The 18,850-nt window shown below is 38.7% G+C and overlaps 2 protein-coding genes across 2 annotated transcripts; both read left to right on the top strand.

The window, feature by feature from the left end:
- Positions 1 to 212: 212 nt before the first annotated feature.
- LOC128356950 (glucose-induced degradation protein 8-B homolog) lies at positions 213 to 2,908 on the top strand. The gene is made up of 5 exons (XM_053317142.1): positions 213 to 261; positions 638 to 767; positions 871 to 1,067; positions 1,202 to 1,399; positions 1,770 to 2,908. The coding sequence occupies exons 2-5, from the start codon at positions 650 to 652 to the stop codon at positions 1,941 to 1,943; spliced, it is 687 nt and encodes a 228-aa protein (XP_053173117.1). The 5' UTR covers positions 213 to 261; positions 638 to 649; the 3' UTR covers positions 1,944 to 2,908.
- A 1,958-nt stretch (positions 2,909 to 4,866) lies between these two features.
- slc17a9b (solute carrier family 17 member 9b) lies at positions 4,867 to 17,940 on the top strand. Its single transcript, XM_053317137.1, has 13 exons — positions 4,867 to 5,328; positions 6,374 to 6,571; positions 7,189 to 7,328; positions 8,406 to 8,505; positions 8,619 to 8,749; positions 8,881 to 8,977; positions 9,854 to 9,950; positions 10,998 to 11,085; positions 11,214 to 11,248; positions 11,395 to 11,510; positions 14,651 to 14,706; positions 14,854 to 14,883; positions 15,265 to 17,940. The coding sequence occupies exons 1-13, from the start codon at positions 5,195 to 5,197 to the stop codon at positions 15,441 to 15,443; spliced, it is 1,401 nt and encodes a 466-aa protein (XP_053173112.1). The 5' UTR covers positions 4,867 to 5,194; the 3' UTR covers positions 15,444 to 17,940.
- Positions 17,941 to 18,850: the final 910 nt, after the last annotated feature.

The raw sequence follows: 18,850 nt of genomic DNA, 5'->3' as shown, positions 1-18,850 counted from the left end.
ATTAAAGTTGTATAAAATAATTTTTAGAAGAAAAAAATGCAATGATTATTTATTTATTTTTAGGAGTGCTGAAATTAAATTTAGGAGTGCCTGAGCACTGGATGTGTAGGTACGATAAATTGACTGTAGGAGGCAGCAGCACCACGCAGCGTTGACGGTACCGGAAAGAAGGCCGAAGAAGAAGAAGAGCCTCCCCACCCCCCCGCCCCCCCCGTCGCTAGCTAGCTAGCTACTGCTGGGAAGTAGCGACAACATTTTCAGGTATTGTGAATAAATTAACCATTATCTTTACATACGACTATTAATACATATTGATGTAGAATAATAAAATAAAGAAGCACTCGTTCCGGTTGTCTGTGTGCAATATAAATGCGCCAAAAGGTGGAAGTTGTCTTTGTTTTGATCCGTGTTGATGAAAGTCAGGCTTGAATGTTGTGTTTTCATGAAAGGCCCAAACTGTTGTGATTGTGTGTTTCCGGTGCCTTGATGCCGTCAAACATGAAAAGCAAATTACTAAAACAGTTATAACGTTAAATTATTGTTGTGCGTACCGTGAGTTCAATATTCTTCGTGTCTGAGATGTTATTCTGTCATTATTACACATCACTCACAACATAAATATCCCATTTATCTTCAGGATACTATCATAATGAGTTATGCAGAGAAGCCGGACGACATAACGAGGGAAGAGTGGATGGATAAACTCAACAATGTCCACATTCAGAGAGCTGATATGAACAGGCTCATCATGAACTACTTGGTGACAGGTGAAGTACAGATTTTTTTTTTGGTACTCAAAGTTTCATTTTAGCTGTGTGTGAAGATCAATGGTGTGTGTGCAGGGTTTTCACTTTGGTTTCTGCTCAACAGAGGGCTTCAAGGAGGCAGCTGAGAAGTTCAGGATGGAGTCTGGTATAGAGCCCAGTGTGGACTTGGATTCCCTCGATGAAAGAATTAAGATCAGAGAGATGATCCTGAAGGGACAGATCCAGGATGCTATTGCACTCATCAACAGTCTGCATCCAGAACTGCTGGATACTAACCGTTACCTCTACTTTCACCTACAGGTAAAATAAAACACCACGCCTGTCATTCACCACTTGTACCTATTGCAGCATATATCCTGTGCATTTGTACTGCATGTCTTACCACTCTGTGCTGTTGTCACTTCCTTTTGCACCCGTGGCATTTGTGTTTGCAGCAACAGCATCTGATTGAGCTGATTCGTTTGAGGGAGACCGAAGCTGCACTTGAATTTGCTCAGTCGCAGTTGGCAGAGCAGGGAGAGGAGAGCCGAGAATGCCTGACAGAGATGGAGAGGACATTGGCCCTGCTGGCATTTGACAACCCTGAAGAGTCACCTTTTGGAGATCTGCTCAATATGATGCAGAGACAAAAGGTAGGGTCAAAGTATATACTGGTCTTGCACTTGTCTCTTATCTTAGATGAAATAGATCAGTTTAAATAGCGTACCACTTGGAGATGATCATCCTACACTAAACTGTAAAAGTAGTTTTTTATAGTATTAGCACAGTGATTATGCTGCAGTTTTTAAAGTATTAATTTTATTCCACATTGTAGCAAGTGATTTATAGTTTTTAATATTCAAATGAATTACACATGAATTCCGTGATTTTTTTTGGGGGATGGGAGCTACATATCATTACTCATTGTATAGAAAATTAATTGGTGAGATAATCTATTATCCACTGTTCAATAATCAATGTTTAAAAAAGCAATGACAGTACAACTTTTTCTTTGCCTTTCAGATATGGAGTGAAGTGAACCAGTCTGTGCTAGACTATGAAAACAGAGAGTCAACACCCAAGCTGGCCAAGCTCCTGAAGCTACTGCTGTGGGCTCAAAACGAACTGGACCAAAAGAAAGTGAAGTATCCCAAAATGACAGACCTCAGCAAGGGAACTATTGAAGACCCAAAATAAGGACCCTGAGTGAAAACATACCAGAACATAACAAAATGGACACATTTCCTTTATCTATTTATACCCCAAAAAACTGACTCATATATAGTACAACCTTTTCTTTTTTTGTAAGGGTTGCTTTTTGATACTTTAATAACTTAGAATGTGTAAACTGGATTGATGGCATTTCAAAATGACCACTCTTACTAAATTAACATGCAGACGATTATTTTACTTGGTATTATAATTTACATATTTGTTTATGTAAAATTAGTATCTTTTCTTTTCATTTGCATATTTCAGTTACACTAGTTTTTCTGTCTGTTGGCAGGGAAAGTTGGCATATGAGGGTGTGAATAAAGCCTAAATTAGGCTGTCACTTTCTGTGTGTGACCACTTAGAAGGAGCTAAGTTTGATGTTCAGGGAGAATGATTGGCTCAGTGTGCACTGCCTCAAATAAACATATACTTTACCTTATAAAAACATACACATTTCATGTAGTAGTCTTTCAGTTAGTAGTCTCTGTGACGGGAGTAGCCAAAACAAAATACTTGGGATGTTTCAAACTACTGTGACTGTAAATTCAGTTTTAGATTCTTACCACATTATGGCTTGGAATATCACAAAAGATGCATACAGTGATATTAACAAAGAAAAGATACACTTTTAAGTTATACATGACGGTAGTAATTAACACATGGGACAAGGCAAAATTCCTGGGAAGCTCAAAACTTTGCAGCAGACTGTGACTGTACAAGCTTAAAGGCAGCCTCAGTTTCATACAGTTGTAAAATATCACAAATGATATTAAAAGATGTGAATGGATAAATCTGTGTCCACAGACATGGAGACACTTTTACAGATGGATTATTTATGGAATGAGTAGCTCTTTTGCGGAATTTGATGTGCTTTTTTTGCTGGAATATTATTTTGCAATAAAAGTGAATTTTAAAACTGGGCAAGTAATAAAGGACATTAAAGCTTGGATTGTTTTTTTAAATTCTGGACATTTCAAAATGGTACTGTACAGCAGCAGAGGTGTGAAATAATGATTTACATTTACTTGAGTAAATTACAAATGTATGGTACTTGTAGTTGAGTGTTTCTATTTCATGGTACTACTACTCAACATTTGATAGAGAAATATTGTACTTTGACACCACTACATCTGTCTGACAGCTACTTACAACAGCTACTAGTTACCTTACTGATGAATATTTTGAATACAATATAATCAGCTTGTATGATTGCCTCTTTACCTCTTTACCTTAGTTGCTCTACAATACAATTCTACGTACATGTTAATGCATCAGTCACAATAATCCAATGATATATACACACACTGATCAAAGACATTCTGTTGAATGAGCGGTGGTGGAGGAAATGTTGAGATCCTTCACTTCAGTTGAAGTAGCAATACTGAAATATAAAAATACTCAATTACGATTAGAATTCCTGCATTGTCACTTAAGTATAACTACATGTAAGTATTACCAGCTAAATGTACTTCAGTGTCAAAAGTAAAAGTACACATCTGACAGAATACATTGCCTGTAAATTCTTGGATTGTTATTACTGATACATCAATGTATGAAAATCATTTTACAGTTGAGGTTGGCTGATATGGAGCTTATTTGAACAATTTTATATACCATAGGGTAGCATACTATTTCATAACATCTTGGCATATTTCATGTATAAATTTCAAATCTGTTAGCTTACGCTGTTAAATACATGTACAGTAAAGTGTAACATTTACTCTGAATTGTAATGTCAGATTCAGAATCATCTTTATTGGCCAGGTATGTTCATTATTATGAGGAAATAGTCTTGTTCAATGTATTTTTGGCTTGTTGAACTTGTTTGGGAGCTCTCAGTGTATTCGCATACAACACGAAACAATAGCAACACTCAGAAAAGTATAACCAGGAGGGAATGTTGATAAGCAGGCAAAACTGTTTCTGTGAGCTGTAAAGACACACATAGAGCAAGGAAGTGAAGCAAACACTGAGTATACATTTTGAATGGTAAAAAAAGTGGCGTTTAATATACATAGGAGGTGGTTATGTTCAGTGTACAGATGTTTAAATATACAGTATGAATGCTGTGGGTTTTATAGTAATGTAACCTACTTAAGTAAGTACTTGAGGAAAAGTACCTATTATACCACTACTTATATACTAATTTCTTTTAACTTTAGCATCAAAAAGTACATTTTACTGCTCTTATTTATTTCATTAAACTTTATTACAATGTATTACTTGTAATGGAGTTTATGGAGTATTTCAACTTGATTAAAGGATGTTTTTAATTCCTTATTCGTTTAAAACAAAACACGGTGCAGTTTTTTATAGTCCTCACTTATTTGCATTCACATTTTGCCACTTATCTGAATATAGCCTAGGTGTATTACTAAAAGCAAAATCACATTTATGTACATTTATTTGTTGTTGTTTCCATTTCACACTTGCTTTGGCAGTGTAAACATCTGTTTCACACACCCTTTAATTGAACTGAGTACTTCTTCCATCAGCAGCTGCTAAAAGTTGTGCTGAATGCAGACTCTTACATAACGACGGCTCTGCTTTGCTAACTCATGTATATACAGGGGGAAGAGACACCATTCAAATCACCTTGTAGGCACTGCGCATTATCTCTGCCCCGCAGCCTGACAGCAGCGTCTGAGCACTGGTACCATCGCGTCTTCATCATCATCAGGCTGCAAGGACACAGGTCAGAGAGGAGAGTATACATCCTGGTGCTCTAATGATGCTCCCACAGTCACATCTCTAAACTGCACCGTCATGAGAGGGACCGGAGCCAGAGGCACTTCTCGGGCGTTTTTGGATGATGCTGTAAAGGATAGATCAGCTGACAAGACAGTTGAAGTAGGTTCAGAAACATACTAAATCACTTCCTGATTAACCCTACCGATCACACGAAGAATTGCGTGGCTGTGCGGGTTGCAGGAGGAGGAGGAGGAGGCTGTAGAGAAAAACTGACACGTGGATTACTCCTCCTCGGGGCACCAGGAAAAACAAGACTCCCTCCTCCAGCTCAGTTCCGTGTCCATCGCTTGTGATCTTGTTAGTCTAGTTTTCTCAGGATGTGGATGTTAAATCTCGAGATATAACACTTTGCAGAAAAAAGATTTCTCTGTTTGTTTTATCTTCCCCCTCAGTGTTTACTTTTCTGTCTGATCGACCAGGAAATAGACCGAAAGTCAAATAGCTGAAGCGGTTGAAAGGAGGCTGCTGTTACCTCGCGTTGAATGGCAGTAATTCAAAAATATGGCAAGAACTATAGTCCAGATTTGGTCTGTCACAAGGAAAACCATCCGTCTGACAAGATCGGAGTGCCTGGATGTCATAAGAAGTGGCCTGAACACAACACCAACTGGTCGAGGTAACATTTCAATCGCTGACAGTGATAATTGATTTTTATTTATATCTCAGCAGTCCTGTTATCAATTATGTCCTAAAGCTCCCAGAGATAACCTGGTAGCTGTTTAAATCTATACTCAGTAACTCTTGTTTTAAAAGGCCCTGTAGCAGGACTTTAAGCATATCTTAGATTTTATCATTAAAGTCCTTCTATGTGGTACTTAGTGCAATATGACACGTGTCATTCGCTTAATGGGTCCATAATGTGCCTTTTCATGCCCCCATACCTCAGCTGGTTTGCAAATGAGGAAGTAAATCATACTTCCTTCATGAGAAATTAATTCATATTTTTAAATACTGTTGTGACACCATCCTTTTCAGGCAATTTTCTTCCTATTCGCTAAACCATTGACTGTCATATTTTCACTATAATTCCATCCATAAGTAACACAGAATGTTTGACTTGCTTTTCATACACTTTCTGCAATTAAAAAAGCAGAAATCTTATCATACAGGGAACCCTGGTACAAGGTTTTATCAAATTGGTGTCTAATTTGTGTCAGTTTAAAGGTCCTTTATGTGAAAAAGTTTGAAACTGCTCTAAACCACAACAATGTAATAACTCTTATCACTTTAAATGAAGCCATTTTAGCCTGTGCCCAGTGTAGTTACATTCAGCGTGTGAACTGTGCCATTTCTTTCGGGGGAGCGTCTTTTCTTTATCAGAGAGGAGAGAAGTTTATCACAGCACACTGCCTAATTTTACACATGATCCATGATAATGAAGATACAGAAAAATAGAAATGCATGGCAAAAATAGCATATTGCAAATACAGAGATATAAATATTTATATAGACCCCACAAAATTTCACCAATCATGTTTTCAGGGAACTCATGTCTTATTAAGAAGAGTTATGCTCCTCCTTGCTCCCCTGTGGTTTATATCCTGGTTACAGTGCAACAAACTTCAGGGCTGTAATTTCCTCCCACATCTTTGAAAACTCTTTGTAAGTCCCCAAATATTTCTATATTTAACTTCAATCCATTCCTCTTCCCTCCCATGCAGGCCAGTGGCGAGGGTATGGACAGTGGTGCTACTGCTCGGGACATGTCTCCTCTACTGTGCCCGTGTGGCGATGCCCATCTGTGCCGTCAGTATGTCAGAGCAGTTCAAATGGAGTAAGAGGGAGGCCGGCATGGTTCTGGGCAGCTTCTTCTGGGGCTACTGCTTCACCCAGGTGCTCGGAGGATACGTCAGTGACCGGTGGGTAGCTCCTCTGAGCTCAAACTGTGGTCATGCTGGGAGATAACAATGGTGTAAAGACACTGAATTGAGTTGTGTCTGCAGCACTGTCTTATCAGTGCTATGACACCAGTCTTCGATTAACAGTCAGCTTGTCTTAGATAACACCTGTTTTTCCTTCCTGGTCTGTCGACTGTCATTTGCAGGAACATTACTGGCACTGATGCAAATAACGCAGCTTTGTTTGCTCAGTCTGGACAGATAGGACGGCTAATAAAACTACATGCTCTCTTAGTCTCTTTGTATTATCATGACGTTAACTCTTGGAAGCTCACAGTGTCACAAACAGATAGACTGCTTATGTGTTTGAACAGTTTTGATCAATCCAGAATGCAAAGTCAATAGTCCAGAATTATTCTTCAAAATGAAAAAAATGTCTGTAGATCTATCAAAAATCATTTAACTTTAACTTCCATAGTGTCTAATCTCAGTGATACTTTCATCAGATTTATTTTTACAGAATTACACATCTCATTTTCAAAGACTAACAAGTCATCCAAGACGTCATAACCTGACGTAAGCAGCTGCCTGATCATTCAGAAGTTAAATCCAGGACATCCTCTATTGTGTGTTCACAGGGTGGGTGGAGAGAAGGTCCTCCTTCTATCTGCAGCAGCCTGGGGGTCGATGACAGCCTTCACACCCATCTTGGCTCATTTCTGCTCCCAGCCAATCTTTTCTATGACTCTGGCCCGCTTCCTCATGGGCCTGTTGCAAGGTGAGGTGAGACAGCTTTCTGAAAAGTGTGCAAAATGAATTCATAACTTTAGATTAAGTCACTGAGATGAAACACTTTTCTCTTAAGGCTTTTTTTCTTGTTCCAGACCTTGGGAAAACTATTTTTTACTTATTTCAAGGACATATTTAAAAAGTCTGCTTCTTAGTGTCTGGCTCCCAGTAGCTGCCAGACTTGATAAGAAAATCACATTTATCAGTATAAACTCATAAAATGATCCTGTCCCTTAAAATACAGTATCTTAGATTTGCCTGCTCCATACAAACTCCATACAAATACCTTGCACCTTCTGCTTAAAGGGAGCAGGACATCTTGTTATATCACGTATTAACACAAACTAATTTGGATGCTGTGTCAATTCCCACACTGCTTTGTTTCCTATGCACCAGTTTGCTGTCTGTGTCAGGGAATAAGATACAGACAACATAAAAGCATGCTGGTTAAAGTCTTAAGTCAATTGTCCATGTTGTCTATGTTGCTTTGTACTGAATTCTTATATGAAACCAGTTAAAAGTCCTTTAAGAATTCAAACTGATCTGATTTGAAGGTATCCACATGACAAATTAACTTTGAACCATCATATTACAACATTTCCATATTTTATGTTTGGTCACATCAGGAAATTCCAGCTCTTTGTCACTTCAATCAGCAGATGTGTCTGCGTTGGTAAATGTACAGATGTTAGGTGGTAACACAGGCCAAGCATTTATATTTCAATTTGTATTTTATTTAAAGACAAAATGGATGTCTTATTGAGTCTAACTTATATAACTATATGAATGGGAAAATGGACTTTTGGACCCTACTATATAACTTAGTTTAGTGTAACTATATGACATGTAAATAGCAACATCTTTTCTTTGTCATTTGGCTATTTTAATTTAGAACAAAAGTTAATATTCTTCATAGGTGGGGTGATTAAGGAGTGTTAAGTGGATTTTAAACAATTCAGCTCCAGTATATGTTTGTTTTTATGTAATGGAGTAAAGAAACATATACTTAACTTGCCTCTTTTCTCTCTTAACACTAATCATTTATGCTTCTTTGTCTTGATTTTAGGAGTTCATTACCCTTCACTGGCTAGCCTGTGCTCTCAAAAGGTGGTGGAGAGTGAGAGAGGTTTCCTCATGAGCACTGTGGGTAGTGGCTCCTACCTGGGGTGAGTCAAGTCTTATGTAATGAACTGGGAATGGTGGGAAAGTGTTTTCTCTGTTATTATGATGTTGAAATATCTGTGACATGTCAAGTCTTGTTGTGACCTTTTTGTTACAGCACCCTGGTGATCGGAGGGGCTGGCTCCCTCATGCTGGACCTGTACGGCTGGGAGAGTGTTTTCTATGTGTCTGGTGTGCTCTCAGTCCTGTGGGCCTACTGCATGTGGAAATATCTACTCAAAGGAGAAGGCAAGTGGACTTTTCGAGTTGACAGTATAAGTAGTGTTGTTGCATGCTCCTATCTTGTGGCTGTTTATTTGTATAACTGGAGTCAGTGTCCTCTTGTATGCCCACGTGTCTGTGTTCATTTGTCCTTGTAGGGCCTATCATCACGCTAGAGTCCCTGGGAAGTGGTGGGCCCCAGTCCAAACTGACCAAAAGACATTGGTTACGTCTATTCAAACAACCTGCAGTCTGGTGAGACAAAGATAGAGGAATGGGCATGCGTGTGCATGTGAGAGTATGTGCAAATACGTGTGTTTGTGCATGCATGTTGTGCTTTGTGTTGCTCATTGCCTTGTCGGTCGTCATATTAGCTGTTATTCTGCCCTTATTACAAAGCTTGAGCCAGTAAGTTATACTATAGTCCCAATTCTGAAATTCAGTCTTATTTTATGTATTTTGCAGCTATGGGAAGATGAGATGGGGGATCTGAAAACTCAGAAGAAGAATTTTAAATGAAAGATTTTGGAAATGTATTAAACACATCTCAGTTTTGACAGATCTTAACTTATTAAAGAGATTTCTGTAGTTCATCCTCCTTCTGTAGACTCCAGTGTTACATGTACCAGATTTAAGAATAGCTAGTCTCTGGTTGCCTCAGCTGTCTCTTAATGTCTCTGATATTGAGTTCTTCCATGTCCTTCCAGTTGCTCCCTGTGGCCTAGATATTTATATACTGTACCGCAACTGATATGCTCCATTTCCAGTGACGGGGAGAACCTCTGTGGTTTTATTTGATTTACAGTATTTGATATACCTTGAGGCTAACAGATTAGATGATAGTTTGTTGACTGTAGACTAAAATGTTCTCAAACCCCTGATGTTTTCAACCACATCCTGCTTGCCTTAACACGGATATGATGTAGAAAGGAAAGCAATAGTTGTCACGCAGATAGCAAGGAGGACAACTTTTGCTACGGCCCACCTAAGAGACATAGCTCAAAGAAATGAGACACTGTCTTTCTCAACAACACTGAGCAACCTTTTGTATTCTTGCACAGTAGGTTTAAATATAGTTATAATGTACTTATGTTGTCTGTTTGTCTCTCTCTCTTTTAATTCCCCATCAAGTGCTGTGATCGTTACACACCTTTGCACAGCAAGCACCTTCTTCACTCTGTTGTCGTGGCTGCCAACATTCTTTAAAGACACTTTCCCTGACGCTAAGGTACCGACATCACCTTTTCATCCTCCTGTTGATCAAATATTTGGCCTCTGAATTACAGGAAAATTAATTAAAGCAAAAAGATATTGCACAGCTGAGGCTGGTGAGCATTTTTTTTCAGGTATATAAACAAGAGTGTAGATTTGGATATGGACAGTAATGGCATGTTCCTACCAATATCAATTTGTTGCTGGATTGCCCCTATATTATATTTATTTTATATTTTTACAAATCTTAAACAATCTATTTGCTTTAACTCCAGGAAATATTAACAATAAAATCTATGCAGAGTTTCCAGGTTTGTGTGTTTTCTGCAAAAAATGCTTTATTATTATAAAGCACAAAAGAGCAGGATATGTGGGGTAAACTGACGTGATGATCTGGCAACCCTCAACTTTAAGCTGTACGCACTGGTGACTAGCAGTAGCATCAGTAGTGGAGTCGATGAGAAACTGAAGTCGAAGAGTTGGAGAAACTGAGGCTGTTAGTTTTCATAGTTTAAACATTCATCACAGATTTGAAAACAACTTCACTGGACAAAACTTTGATCATTTGATATTCTATTTAATTTCAGGCTTTAGGTGTAGTTAGCTAATTTGAGATTGTTGCTCAGACATGCTGTTTAATTAAACACCTTTATTACTTTTAGTGAAAATTCCTCCCGAATGCAAATGAATGAAGAACCACAATGTTAAAAAAAGAAGTAAGATTCAAAGAAAAATTATGATACAGGTCCAGTTGCATTCCCAATCAGAGTCAAGCTCTTTATGTGTGTATGTGTGTGAGCACATGTGCATATGAGAGAGAAAAGAGTGACAGAGAGCAAATACCAGACAGTAGGATTCATCGGTAGGAGTGTCTCTATAAACTTTCATGGCAATCTAACCACTAGTAGTTGACATAAACAGGGCCAAAGTGATAGATCAACTGACATCGCCATAAACAACAACTGAACACCAACTATCAAACACACTGCAAACTAACAATGAAACACTTTATGTTCCCATCTGTTCCTGATCAAGTTCATTAACTGAAAATATTTCCCTCCAGGGTTGGGTGTTCAATGTCATTCCCTGGTTGGTGGCCATTCCTTCATCCCTCTTCAGTGGCTGCCTTTCTGACCACCTCATCAGTCAAGGTAGAGCAGACAAACATCTCCTCACAACATCCTAAGGGCACCTTCAAAGCACATTTCCAAGTGCAGTTTGTTTTTGGAAAAAGCAGCAGTGTAATTGCCTGTCCCACTTTGTCTCCTCATCCCAACAGGATTTGATACAGCTTCAGTGAGGAAGTTGATGCAGGTATAGTATAGTCTCAGTTTGGATTTCATTCCATTCAGTCCACAATGTATTAATGTACTCTTTCATTGTCTTTCATTGACTTGTACACAGAACATTCTGTAACATATTGACCTGTGTTTTTTTGTGTACATTCATCCCTTTCTTAGTTTTTTTCCATGGGGGTTTCCAGTGTGTTCACCCTTCTTCTGTGTGGCACCACCACCTTCCCCTCGGCTGTAGCATTTGTGTCTGCCACCATGGGCCTCACCACCTTCAGTCACAGGTACTGGCAGCCACAATTTCCTCACATTCTATCTCTGACTCTGGCTTTATTTCATATTCTCCCTTTTGGTGATACCATTTGAAACCTGTATGTGACTCACCACCAAGCTTTTCCAGGGCAAATTGGCAGTGTGCCAACTTATGTTAGGCCTGCTGCCAGAAAATTTAGTCAGCTGTTTGACGCTTCCATCTTTTGTTCTAGAAAAGGTCAGGCCTGCTAAAAAAAGTAATAAGTATGTACTTAAACTCTTAAAAAGGCCAAACAATCTCCTAAAACATAATGAGCACTATAGTTTTTAGTAAACATGATTCAAATAACTAAAGTAAATAGTTTATTTGTTTGATTTGTTAGACATCAGATTAATATACATCTGTTTGTACTAATGAAGGAACATGTCACCTAGTACAACAGTGTGGCTAGTTTATGTGTTTTTTGTTATTTAAGTTTTTATGAAATTTCTTATATGTCAAACGTCATACAAAAGACATCAAACTTCAACACAAACAAATCAACCATATTAAACAAAAATACACAAAATAAAAACAAATATGCATATACATATAAATATACATACATACACATATCCCAGCCCATAACCAACGCAGCACATCTCCCAACACTAAACACTGTGTCCACAAAAAGAGTATATGATAATGTATACACAAGTCGTCCTCCCCTCACATGTTATAGGAACCTATTCCCCTCTTATATGATTCAGAAAATTACCCCAGACCTGGTAAAATTTCCCTTTGTTATCATTCAACCTTGCTATCATCAATTCATAGGAGGCATTATCCGTCTGGTTGAGTCTGACTCTTTCCGGGGCGAAGAATGATTCTAGCTAGCTGCAGTGGCGAAGCCTGTCAGTGCTAAACCGAATTCTGCTTCTGATATTCCTGGTGGTGACCTTGACCAGTAGGTCCCACTCCCAGTAGGCAGAGTTGGGGGGATTCTGGTAGGGCTCTTCCAAGCCACTCACCCAGTTTTCCTATAACCTCTTTCCAGAAAGGAAAAACCAAAGAGCACTCCCACAGTGAGTGTAAGAAGGTCCCTGCCTGTGCATTACACAGGTTGTTCTGTATCAAGCCCATTTTATGGAGCCTTACTGGCATATAATAATACCTGTGAATAATTTTATAATGTGTGAATTTGCCCCGGACGTCCCTGATGGACCACCCTGTGTCCTCAATGTCACAATTTAGATCTCTTTGTCAAATTAGTCTTAAATTATTATACTTCCCACATTGGGCATCCACAACCATATTATAGAGAACTGAGGCCGAGTGAACAGAACTGGGCGACTCAAAATAGAGTCTGATCACATTTTCCCCTTCGCTTGGTTTAATGCTTGAGGTTCTAACACTACTTCTTAACTGGAGGTACCGCCAAAAGTCCCCTTTCTCTTTCCACAGGCTCCACTCCTGGTGGTGCCCTTCCATCAATTCCTTTAAGTTTCAGCTTTGCAACCATAATGTGTACTGATTTCTTGAAATGACAGAAACACCCCATCTTTATATAGGTCTCCAATCTTGTTCAAGTTTGCCTCCAGCTAGGACTTCCACAGGAAAGGTTTCTTGTCTCTTTTTATAGATGGATTATTCCAGATAGAGGCATAATCTTGTCTGTATTGGGATATCCTGAGCATCTTGTGTAACTTTGCCCATACTACACTGGAATGGTGCAGGATTGGATTACTCTCACAACCAGTCAGATTACCCACAGCATTTTGTTATAGGGCTTCAATTGGTTTGAATGGGGCTGTGATTTCCTTTTCTGTTTGTGTCCATCCAAGATGTGAGCTATAGCTGGCCCAATGTTTAGCTAACTTTACCATCTCAAATGCCAAGTTCCACATTGGGTAAGGCTAGGCCTCCTTTTCTTCTTGATGCGTAAAGCTTTCGCATGGTGATTCTAGGTTTCTTTCCATTCCATAGATATTGCTTAAAGATCCCAGCAGGAATTGTCACAGATTAAACTTAGGGGCAACTACCATTTTAATTGTATTGATTTTTCCCATAAGTGTAAGATTTATTGATTTCCATCTGTTTAGGTCATTCTTTATTTTCTGAAGCAACGGAGTCATATTAAGTTGCACAATATTACTCATGTCAGCAGTCAGTCTTATACCGAGATACTTCATACCTGATGATATCTATTTGAATTGGAGTGCACTAACCGCTAGACACTGGCATAACCTCTGACTTGTGCCAATTGATTTTATAGCCAGAAATGTGTGAAAAAGTTTCAATTATGTCTAGAAGAATAGGGGCTGATGAATTTGGGTCCGCAGAAAGCCAAAGGATGTCATTTGCACACAGAAACAATTTATGTTCTCTACCTCCTGCCTTCACTCCTGTAATTCCTGCCTCCGCCCTTATTGCGTTTGCCAGAGGTTCAAAGAATAACATGAATAATAAAGGTGATAACAGCTATGTCAAGCCTTGGCTGTATAAACAGTAATTGTAAGAGGGATAAATTAATTACTGGTTTTGGTCTTTTCATGGGATTTGTCAACAATAAAAATATAATACACCAGATGTATTCTTTATCTATGAGTATATTTGCTTCACTCAATGCCAAAACAAATGAGTACATGCTACAAAAGAGTGGGTGATCAATACAGGGTGAAGTGTTGCCGTGGCAGAAGCAAACAATCAGTATGAGGAAGTATCAGCTCTGCTGTGTGCACTGTGAACTAATGACCTCCTTCATACTGTATGATCTTATAATGTGTTTTTCTGTCAAGGTTCTTTTTTTCTTGTAGTTTACATTTATATATAGTTTTTACATTTTGCTCCTTTCTTCAGATATTGGATATTTTTTCCTAAATATAGAAATTCCAGAGATATATTAGGGGACATTCTTTACTTCTGTGATATACCATATTTATAATGGGATTTAATAATATAACATTAATAGTGTTTTATTATAATATTATGTTAATATTATACAATGAATCAGTAGATTAGGGATATCATGAGTACATTTTCCTTAACACAGGCATCTATTTTCTCTTTTTTCGTGTGTTTCTAATCATTTATAATGAATAGATTTGTCAAGTTGGTTATTAGTTCTTAGAAACACATGTAGAGTCAGTTTTGCTGATGAAATCACTAATGGTGCACATATTTCTTCTACAGTGGTGTATCTGTAAATGTTCAAGATCTTGCTCCATCCTGTGCTGGAGCTTTATTTGGTAAGTTTAAGAATAATAGCAACATTTCTGACAACTTTTTTATACAAAACCTTTTTTCGATGACATAACAGATCATTTTGTAATCGACAGGTGACATTTTTATGAATTCATACATTTTACATGTGTGTATCCACATTTCTTTTACAGGTGTTATGAATACATGCGGTGCTTTCTCAGGTGAGTTCCTGTAATTTCAGATAGCGACACTGAAAACAAAAATCTGTGATGAATCTTTCACCAGCAGTTCCAATTGTTTTCTCTATTAAGTGAAATAATTAATCCACTTCTATAAAATTCAGACTTTGAGTTGATGTGTCTCCTGTCTGTCATGTTTCATGGCCCCTATGTGCCATGCATATTTCATCAAGGGGGCTTAATGGAGTTTGTGTCAGATGAATAGAACAGGGAACAGAGGATGTCAGACAGTGAGGGAGGTGGCATATACTTGGATATTTTCTCTGTGGAAAACTGAACTAAACTATCACATGGAAGATACTGTGTCCTTTGTTTATACCTTTTGGATAAGAGACTATGCTGACATGTTGTGTTCCTATGCAGGGGTCCTAATGGTGTATTTCTCGGGGTATCTCATTGAGACCACAGGCTCGTGGACGTCTGTGTTTGCCCTCATCACCACCGTTAATCTGCTGGGTCTCTGCACCTTCCTGGCCTTTGCTGAGGCCCGCCGGGTTGACATTGACTCTAGTAAGATCCGCCACCACAACATCCACATCTAAATCATTAGTCATTGGCAGGACCAGAGTGCTATTACCTAATGGAGGAGTGACCTTGGGCAACCAGCGGCTAGGACATTATCCACATTGGAGAACTAGCCGATGGATATCAAGTGATCAACTAATAAAACCTGCATACATACAAGATCTGGGAAACTTTGATTGGCTCTGTGTATGGTTGAGGGAAGTACTGTAACAGTTACTGTAAAGCACACCGCAGAAAAACCCTCTGCACAATGTTATAGAAAATGCTTGTGAAACTAAAGCTTTGAATCCTAAAGGAACACAGCTGTTCAGGGATGATGTGGACCAGTAAAGATTTCAGGAACTACCTCCAGTACCTTGTGCAGTATATGGTGGTTTAACAGTTCCTGGTTTACTGTTTACGCTTGTTATTTTTTATAGAATGTGCTACTAAGGATGAGAAAAGTTACAGAGATTGTTATCTGAAAGCTGTGTGTTACTGTTTTGGTGTGTTTTTTTGTGTGTAAGAGGAGCTCTGAGAGTGACGGATGGTTCTCAGAAGCTCCCTGACAGCTGTGACAGTCAAGGTGGTGTGTTCCTACCCTGCGGGGATGGGGGAGGCAAAGGGGGCACTCGTAGGTGACGCAGGGAGAGACCAGCCTCTCTTACTTAAGTCTTTTATTAGTATGCCCCACTCACCCATCACAGAGAGAACTGCCTGAGTGACACCTCATTACGCAGCCACTAATTACTTGGCAGGCGCTCTAATGTCCTGTACGATTTACCTTCAATAGTCCCCATCTCCATGGTTACAAGCTCATCTTATCATTACAGTTCAGAGGGGGCGGAAGAGGTCATGGAAAGCTTTATGCAACAAGGCTTTTACTGAGTGCGTTCTCTCTGTTTGTCGTCTCAAAGAATATGTTTCAAGTAGGAAGACCAAAGGTTATAAAATATTTGTACTTTACTTTTATTTGATTGCATGTATAGAAATACCTCCGTTATTTTGAGTACTTTTATATATGGTTTAATTTTTTTTGGTTGATTTCAAAAGGTTTTTTTTTTTTTTTTTTTTGGAGAAAATAAATATTAAGTTGACAGAAAAACAAATATTTTTTAGGTAAGATGAAACAAAATTATAGTATGTTATGAAAAATGTGATGCAGTATGAAAAACCCCATCCAGTTTTCTCATTTCTTCTTCTTTCCTGACGTGCATGTTTTGTCTGTCCATATTACCTTGGTGACTTAGTATCATTGTTGAATAAGTGCCAGACAGGGAGTGATGTCAACAGCCGAGAAAGGATTGGGGTTAGCGCAGGTGAGCAAGTATCTCTGTACTCTGAGTCATCAAGGCAATCTTAACATTTTTCTGCCTTGCTGTATACTGAACATGTTACACACATGACATGATGAATGTTGCAGGACAGGTAAGAGTATTAAAATAGCCTTGGGGGCAGTTCAGTTGAGGGAGTGGAGACAATTTGGGGTAATGTTATAACTGGAAATGTAGCAACAGCATAGCTCTGGCCGAATGTTGAAATGATTGTTTGTAGCTTTTAGCTTTGGCACAGTTTTACTGTTTCTGTTTTACATTTAGATACTTACTTGTTCTTCAAATCTATGCATTTATTATTTTTGTGCCTGAGAGAAATGAGAGAACTGTTAGATGCGTGCAACATAATCACACAGTGTCATTTATTTATTACTGTGTGTGTCAGTTGTTCTTGTGATTCACATACAAAGGCACATACAGGCACTCACGGTATGTTTCCTTAGACATTGTCTGTAGACACTTTGAAGTGTATCTATTCTGTCTGTGCAAACCTGATTTCTGAAATGCCTATTCCATTCCTTACATTGTCATGGTCATTTACAAGAATGCAAAATTAGATACTAATGTGATTTATTTAAACCTTTGATTAAAGATATTTTTTCTGCGCATCAATCATATTTAGATTATTTGTCTTTGTGTGTTGCAAAGACAAATAATTCTGTACTATACAGAGTTAACTTTAATATTTTATCAGATGCCAAAAGTCACTTTAAATCTGGACATACATTATGTATTTTAGTGATCACACACAAATCATATGCCCTTTGACCTTTTGTATACACAATTAAGTCCATACTGTACATGAGACCAATGTACAGCCTTTAAGATTATGTTCAACCCTTTTCGTGGAACCAACAGCCCACATTCATCAGATGTTTAGGTTGCCTTAGCAGATGTGCATTATTTACAACTGCCTTCATTGCTTGGACTTTTTTTTCCGTTCTTGTGTGTTGACATCCAAAGTGTAAAACATTTCCACGATAAATAGTTGGATTTCTGATCACCAACATATCTAACAGTAGGTTCCTGGAAACCTTCTGACAAAGAGTTTTTGATAATATGTAAGATATGTATTATAAAATAAACCATTACTGCAAGAACATGCAGTAGGTTAAATGATTTTAAGATATGTTGTATTTAAAAGTGTATATTAACTTTGAATAAAAATATATTTTGTCAACACTGGTGAGTTGTTTCAGTGTTCGGCACTATCAATTCTTGCATCTGCATGCATTTTCTCTGTAGAGCCACAGAGAGGCAGCACAGTGTTAATAATGGGGAGAGCACATGGCTACATCTAGCCCTCAGAGTCAAATACTTTTCATGTTCTGTGATGTAGAATCTCTGTATTCTCTTATGAAATGATTACTTACCTGAACTTACACTAAATATTACTCATGATTACATGAAAGAGAATTTTCACAGACACACCTACAGTATGGACAATATACAGGTCATATAAAGTTTTCCACTCTGAAACCAAGAACCTTTTGCCTGTTCATCTGTAGCCCGTTCTGCATTTGGATCAGCTGTTGAACAGGTTCTGTCCCATTCACACTGGCGACTCACTACAGGCCCAAATCCTGAGTCCGGGCCAGCAGGACGTATGTGGTGGCACCATATGGCAGGATGCTGTGTGCCATGTTGGCTAGCTGGCACTGCCCACGTGTGAATGGCCAGACGCTAGTCAACCCAACCCACTCCTTCTCATGGGACCGAAAGGCTCAGGTTGCCATGGAGACGGGGGGCTTGTGCCGCGTGGCAATGAAAAGAAAGGGAGGGGTCACAAGTGACTAAAAGTAACAAGTCAGATAGAAGTCAGTGGCAGAGTGAATTTGGCTTTTGATGTACTGTACATAGAAAAACAGCGATGGTGTTAAAGAGGTGGCCAGTTACTTATTGGAGTGCTCTCACTGACAGAAAATGGTGTTGTAAAAGCAGACATAATCATGATGAGTGGCCCACTATTTAATTAGCAGAGATGAAACACTAAGGGTAGTGTAGAGGAGAGGGGAGATAAACCCTCCCCCAACTTGTCGGCTGGTTAGAGTAACCCAGTAAAGGCAGGCCTCATCAGAGAGCCACAGATACATGTAAATGAAATAGCTCCA

The sequence above is a fragment of the Scomber japonicus genome, chromosome 4 (genome assembly GCF_027409825.1).
Source record: "Scomber japonicus isolate fScoJap1 chromosome 4, fScoJap1.pri, whole genome shotgun sequence".
Classification (NCBI taxonomy): domain Eukaryota; kingdom Metazoa; phylum Chordata; class Actinopteri; order Scombriformes; family Scombridae; genus Scomber; species Scomber japonicus.
The sequence above is the reverse complement of the archived record's forward strand: the minus strand, read 5'-3'. Positions and strand labels throughout refer to the sequence as shown.

Bases quoted from the DNA above. Each gene is read 5' to 3' on its own strand.
- slc17a9b (XM_053317137.1), top strand. From the start codon at position 5,195: ATGGCAGTAATTCAAAAATATGGCAAGAACTATAGTCCAGATTTGGTC. The intron at 6,572-7,188 runs GTGGGTAGCTCC...GTGTGTTCACAG, and splicing joins GGAGGATACGTCAGTGACCG to GGTGGGTGGAGAGAAGGTCC. The intron at 8,506-8,618 runs GTGAGTCAAGTC...TTTTTGTTACAG, and splicing joins GGTAGTGGCTCCTACCTGGG to CACCCTGGTGATCGGAGGGG.
- LOC128356950 (XM_053317142.1), top strand. From the start codon at position 650: ATGAGTTATGCAGAGAAGCCGGACGACATAACGAGGGAAGAGTGGATG. The intron at 768-870 runs GTGAAGTACAGA...TCTGCTCAACAG, and splicing joins CATGAACTACTTGGTGACAG to AGGGCTTCAAGGAGGCAGCT. The intron at 1,068-1,201 runs GTAAAATAAAAC...TTGTGTTTGCAG, and splicing joins ACCTCTACTTTCACCTACAG to CAACAGCATCTGATTGAGCT.